Source organism: Coptis chinensis, chromosome 5, assembly GCF_015680905.1.
Source record: "Coptis chinensis isolate HL-2020 chromosome 5, ASM1568090v1, whole genome shotgun sequence".
Classification (NCBI taxonomy): Eukaryota; Viridiplantae; Streptophyta; class Magnoliopsida; order Ranunculales; family Ranunculaceae; genus Coptis; species Coptis chinensis.
The window spans coordinates 89,708,885-89,715,619 of NC_141460.1; the positions used below are offsets into that span (position 1 = coordinate 89,708,885).

Genomic DNA, 6,735 nt, shown 5'->3' on the forward strand with positions numbered 1-6,735 from the left:
GGTTTTCTCGAAACCGCGTGGGCTTGGGTCTGTCAGTTGGGTTTTAGTGGCACGGTTTATCCAAAACCGCGTGGGCTATATGACGCGGTTTATCCAAAACTACGTAGTTTGATGGCGAAAATTGCTTGGTGTTTTTTTAGTTTGATGTTTTTTTGGTTCAAAATTTTGGTGTTTTTTTGGTAGCTATCCTAAATATGCTCTAATTCATCAAAGTTTCATTATCAATGCAAGAAAGGCAACAATGTGAAAGCGCATTAGTTAACAAAACAGAAGAGATGAGAATACACCTCAATATTGAATTCAGCTACCACTTCGCAAATCTAGTAATATACCTCGGTGAAATAAGACTCCCCACATGGATCAATGGCGGCGAAAAATGCCTAATTTCAGGCAGGACCTTCAAAAGACTGAACATTATAATGATCAGTTTTGGGGTCATAAGAACCTATAATCTCGCAAAAACATGTAGTCAATATTTTCCCATTATTCATCATTTTAAGGGCTTGAAAAGGTTTCCAACCCCATTCACACACATCTTTGACTACATATTCCTTAGTCCAGGATCTTTGTTCTCCATAATTTTTCATTACCCAAATCTCAGGTGGCTCCTCAACAAAATGACAAATAAAGCACAGATACCCATTTAACACGACCAAATAATGCCTGAAACTCTCTTCTCTTTCTGGATTTTCAAAGTAAGGAGGCAATGGTAACCTCAGTCTTAGTAGAGTTGTATTGCTCAAATCCCAACCAATGAAGAGCTCCATTAACAAAGACATTCGGTGACTTACTTTCAAATGTGTACGGTACATAAGTTATCGTCCTCCACATACCTGAGCTCACTGTATATACTTCAGCCTCATGAAAATCTTTGTTAGTCGGGACTATGCGGATTACCTTATACTCTTCTGTAATTGAATCAAAACCGAACCCACTTACAGTAGCCTTCTTTTCATATTTGGGAGATTTCTGAAGACGGGATTGCATATAACGAAGGGTGGTTCATTTATAAAAATCAGGCCATTACACGAATTCAACTCAAGATATAGTTTAGGGAAAATGTTGATTTAAAAAATGTCTGAAACTTCAAAACTAGCAACTACATCTTCTTCATCAAGCAAGTAATATTTCCTTTCCCTTGATTCATTCAAAATAACAAAATGAGAATTGCTTTCAATGGCTTTCGCATGTTGCATCTTGTGACATGGGCCAATTTGTTATCGGTTGACCTGCATTTGCATATATTCGCACAGAAACTACTTGATCGATGTGCTTCAGAAGGGTCTACGCATACGCAATCAGAAATCTTTTTTGCATAACTCACTGATATTTTTCCTAACCATAAACTTTGCTTAAATTCCCCTTAGGAAAATTCTACTTTGAGTGTTGAGTTCTTCTAACTCAGAAGTCATTTTCAGTATTCCCCAAGTTACTGGTTGATGGAAATGCTAAAGAGTACTCAATGCTAAATCTTTCAAGTTTGGACCGAACATTCTTTCCATGCCCACATGGAAGTTGACGTATAAGTTTTCTGGAAATCCGTAGGAGACAATGGCAAGTTCTAGTTTCTCATTTTTTACCTACTACGTGACTGAGTTTTATTAGAAGTTCACAGAGAGGGCAACTCAGCAAGTGCATAAGACTATAAGAATGTTAAGTAGAAATACATCAACGTCGAGCTAAGCTGTGAGACATACGTTAAGTAGACTATAAGAGTATGTTAATAAGACTATAAGAGTATGTTAAAAGCTGTGAGTCTTATTCGTTGGCTCGTTGCCACTGTAGTATTGTGTTATTAACAACCAATACCAAATGGTACCTCCTAAGCATTGTGAGACAAACTAAATTACTTGGTTTCATGACATAGGGTTATTGTCTATATATACTAGGAATCCCTTTGTGAAGGTGATGTAGTGCAAATCTTGAGGTAGCTTTCTTGAATCTGTATTATACCAAAAAGATACAACACTATGATCTCTTCACAATATATTATGTGTCTTCCAAACAAAAAAGGGAGAAAAAAAACGACTATGGTGCCACAAGAATTTACACTGATTCTGAAAAGGTTGCTTCTAAGTTTCCTCAACTTTTGATGTTCATGGAGGCATACGGAAAAGAAATAAGAATCGCAGAGGTACCACCTGGGATAAAATCTTATGTCGATCTCGTTTAATATACACTCAACACAGAGATTTGTTTATCATACCTTAAAGATTCTACACAAAGTTTCAGAGAATAATAACCTAACTACTCGATCCATGTGCTTGAAATGTCCGAGAACCCACAGTAAGGAATATCGTTCTTAGAACGTTGTAGTATAGTAACATACTTGGGATGTTTGGATTATATATAAACATGAGGCTAAGAAAATGTTCTGACTGTAAGTTAAAATTATCTTTTCTGCTTCAAAACAGAAAAAACTTTCCATATTCCACATTTCCCTTCTCTGCATTAGCCCTTACTCCAACAGACCCAATCTCCTAAAACACTTGATAATTGCAATAAACAGTTTATACATGAACTAGTCTTTTGATTAAAATAAAATTTAAGAAGTCTTCCTTCACTACAGCGTATAGAACCTTGTTATGCAATTTTTTTGCAAAGGACACAAAATCTCAAACACACACACACACACACACACACAAGTAGTCAACCGATCAGAAATCATAACATTATAAACTATATCTAGAACACTTACTAGTTAATACCAACAGAGTCACACCAGCCTTTCCTGGAAACATACAGTACGTGTATAAGCACATATCAACTAACACGAAATTAAAGCAACAAGGTCATATTGATGTTACCTGAGGAACCAAAAGATCCATCACTCAGCAGTCAGTATTGATACAAGCCTTATATGATCGATAGAGGGTATGTGAGACACCCATCACTCAACAGTCAGTAGATAGTAAACATAATGGGATTGATTAAACTTTTCACACCCCATTACAAATATATCAAGTGTATCCCACTACACATTACAGACAAGAAAATAAAAGATCAAATATTTTTTTTTTAACCGAATCCAAATAACCACAAGTAAACTTTTAAGCATGAAAATTGGAAACATAAGTGCGTAGAGCAGTCCAACAGAGTATCAAAATCATAATAAGAACATATCAAATGACAGCCAAAACTACGATGGGAAAACCCCAACTTGGTAATTAACACCTTATAGCTTGTCCTCAAATTCGGAGAGAGGTGTCATTTGCTCCTTCAAGCCCTTCCTCCTACGAATCTCAGACACATGGGTTGCTGCTTGCGACCCAGCCTCCAAAGGATCTGAGGACATCATGTCCCAGTGATCAAACACACACTGTGGGAAGGCCTGTCCGGATGTTGCAGCTCTGAGTTGACCGGAGAACCCAAATGACTCAATGACTGGCAAGTACGCTTTGATGTTATATAATGGAGTACCTGGCCTCTGCATCTCCTCAAAGACATGCCCACGTTTCTGATTCAAAACACCATAAATGCCACCAAGTGCCTGCTCTGGGGCCTGGATCTCGACCATGTAAACAGGCTCCAACAGCCTTGGCTTGGCAGTAATCTGTGAAGCATAGATGACTCTCCTTGCAGTTGGAATGACCTGACCACCACCTCTGTGAATGGCATCAGCATGGAGCACAACATCACATACCTCAAAGCAAATACCCCTCATGTTCTCCTCAGCTAATGCACCTTCCTTGGATGCCCACTGGAAACCAGCCACAACCGAGTCCTTAATTTCATTCAAGTACTGAACTCCCTTACACATATCAACAACCATATTAGGACCGGTGGTCTCAGGACCAAAACACCAGATCTTCTTTGCAAGATCCTTGTCCCAGCCAAACTCTTCAGACAAGATCTTTGAGCGAACCTTAGGATCATCCCTTGGACCAATACGTCCATCATCAATAGCCTCAGCAAGACCATCCTCCAACGGGCGGGCTTCCATATACAAACGGTTGTGCTTATTTGGGGACTTGCTCATCACAGTGCGGACAGACTTCTCAAGCACAGTCTCACGGAAGGAAACTACAGGGTCAGATTTAATGATTTCGGCCCCACCCATGAAATCATCAACCAAGTCTTTCAAACAAATCTCAAGATGAAGCTCTCCTGCACCAGCTATAATGTGCTCCCCGGACTCTTCAATTGTACACACAACCATAGGGTCTGACTTGGCTAGACGTTTAAGACCTTCAACAAGCTTCGGCAGGTCTGAGGCAACCTTGCATTGCACAGCAACACGAACAACAGGTGAAACGGAAAACTTCATAGCACGGATTGGATGTGCCTCAACTTCCTTCTCATTTGTCAATGTAGCATTCTTAGTAATGAACTGATCCAATCCAACCAGTGCTACTGTATTACCGCAAGGCACATCCTCAACTGATTCCTGCTTCTTTCCCATCCAAATAACAGTTCTCTGGACACTCTTTGTGTACAAGTCCTTCTTCTGGCCAGGGACGTAGTTAGGACCCATAATCCTCACTTTCGAACCAGTTGAAACCTTTCCAGCAAACACACGCCCAAACGCAAAGAACCTGCCCTTGTCAGTTGCAGGAATCATCTTTGACACGTAGAGCATAAGAGGTCCTTCAGGATCACAGTTCCTGATTGCTTCAGCATACTTGTCATCAAGAGGGCCCTCATACAAATTTTCAACACGGTACCTCTGGGCCTTTGAAGGAGAGGGGAGGTGATGTATCATCATTTCCAACAAAGCAGTGCTGGCAGGGAGCCAGGTCTGCATAACACGCTTCATCAAAGCCTTGCCAAGTAACTCCTTCTCGTCTGACTTCATGGTTACACCAAGCTTCTTCAACATGGGCCACAGCTTTTCCTTCTGGTCATTCATACAGGTATTAATAATCTGTTTGATCGGTTCGTAGCAGAACTGAACGAACCCTCTCTTGCAGGTAGGAGAACCAGTGTTCTTGGCAGTCCACTTCTTGGTAGCTGGGTCAAAAAAGTTCTCGCCCCAGAGCCTCTCCATCATCTTTGATTCGTCAACACCAAACTTAGACGCATACATCTTTGCAAAGTTGGTGAGGGTAAATGCCCAACCATGCAGACCAGCAGAGAAGGCAACAGTCCCTTTTTCTGGATAAACCATGACATCACCCAGGAGAGGATCTTCATAAGTGGCCATAATAACATTGGCATTCTCTATGACCCTCTGGAATGTCTGGTATGCCTCCTCTCCATCAACCTGAAGCTCGAGAAAGCAACGATCCATCTTGTTTACCGTCAATACAGGCCTAATCCTTTCTCCAAGAGCTTGTCGGAGGACGGTTTCAGTTTGCACACAAACACCCTCAATACAGTCAACTACAACAAGGGCACCATCAGTGATACGGAGGGCAGCTGTTACCTCAGATGAAAAGTCGACATGCCCAGGCGAATCAATAAGGTTAATGAGATATTCATTACCAACTCTTGGACCCTTGAACGCGCTGAGAGATTCATCAGACATCTCATAGTAGAGAGAAATTCCAGTAGACTTAATTGTAATACCACGCTCTGCTTCATCTGCGCGGGTATCTGTCATTCTAACATCACCAGCAGTTTCCTGAGCAATGATACCAGCCGCGGCAACCAGAGAATCAGTAAGAGTAGATTTTCCATGATCCACATGAGCGATAACACTCATGTTCCGAATGTTATCTTTGAGATCCATGATTCGGCGAAGCTCCTCGGCTGTAAACTTCACCATTTCGTAATGCTCCTGGTGATTAACACAAATAAGCTTCAGGAAAAAAAGATCAAATATTTGAGGATGCAATAGAATTCAAAATGTAGATTCAGTGCAAAAAAAAAAAAGACGAATACTTGAATCAGTTGTCGACGTCGATGCAGAAGAAAAGACTACCTAAAGAAACACATTAAAAATTCAATAATTATAGACCTAATAAAAGAGATTGAACCAACCTGAGAAGAGATTAAATACCAAAATCTAACAGTTTTAGGCCAATTTAATAAATAGTCAAGGAATATAAACTGTGAAATCAAATGAATGATTAAAAGAATTACAGTAAACAAGTGAAACAAATTATTATTGATGTAAAAGAATAACCAACCTGGAAAATTAAAGCTTCAAACTTTTCTTCTATAGTAGTAATTACAACTTCTAATCAACCTGTAAAAAAAAATAAGATAACCTATATCTGAAAAGGAGAATAAACCAACCTGAAAATCAAAGCTTAACCCAAAAATAAAATTAAACCAACCTTTCCAAAGAGTAAAGAATTGGGGTGGCGGTGGTTGAAGGGCAAGTCAGAGAGAAAGAAAGTCTCTCAGGGTTTCACTTTATAGTTTTTAGTGTTAAAAATAGGCCCGCCCATTAGTTCCAATTCCAGACATTAACACCCGCCCAATACAAAGCCCATTAGCAACCTCAATGGAAGTAGCGTTGTAGATGATAAAACCCCTCTAGAAAAATAAGTTTGTTTGTTTGTTTGTTTGTTTTTTTTTTCAAAATATAATTACAACCATTTGCCACACCAGCCCCATACAGTGTTGCAATAGGTGACCTTTAGCAACAATTTTTTGGCATTGCAAAAGGATGCACTGCGCTGCTAAAAATCTCTTATGTTGTAGTGAATTATTCTTCAATTAATAATAACCTATAATTAAAAAATGAAAAAGTAGATTGCAAAATGAGAAGAGTATTTGTCATGAGAGAATAATATCTTTTCTCATATCTTAAATCACTAATCACAACACGTACACAAATCAGCTAGC

The 6,735-nt window shown here is 39.5% G+C and overlaps 1 protein-coding gene across 2 annotated transcripts; it reads right to left on the reverse strand.

Moving 5' to 3' along the window:
- Positions 1-2,986: 2,986 nt before the first annotated feature.
- Positions 2,987-6,319, reverse strand: LOC147499898 (elongation factor 2). Of its 2 annotated transcripts, XM_086561661.1 has the most exons (4): positions 6,222-6,266; positions 6,072-6,130; positions 5,824-5,863; positions 2,987-5,719 (listed from the first exon to the last, which is right to left on the reverse strand). In XM_086561661.1, exon 4 carries the CDS (start codon positions 5,705-5,707, stop codon positions 3,176-3,178), a length of 2,532 nt encoding a protein of 843 aa, XP_086417787.1. In that variant the 5' UTR covers positions 5,708-5,719; positions 5,824-5,863; positions 6,072-6,130; positions 6,222-6,266; the 3' UTR covers positions 2,987-3,175. The 2 variants fall into 2 exon arrangements, with proteins under 2 accessions (XP_086417787.1, XP_086417786.1); XM_086561660.1 differs by lacking the exon at positions 5,824-5,863 and having other exon boundaries at positions 6,222-6,319.
- Positions 6,320-6,735: the final 416 nt, after the last annotated feature.

Excerpts from the sequence above, each read along its gene's own strand:
- LOC147499898 (XM_086561660.1), bottom strand. The coding sequence starts at position 5,707 with ATGGTGAAGTTTACAGCCGAGGAGCTTCGCCGAATCATGGATCTCAAA.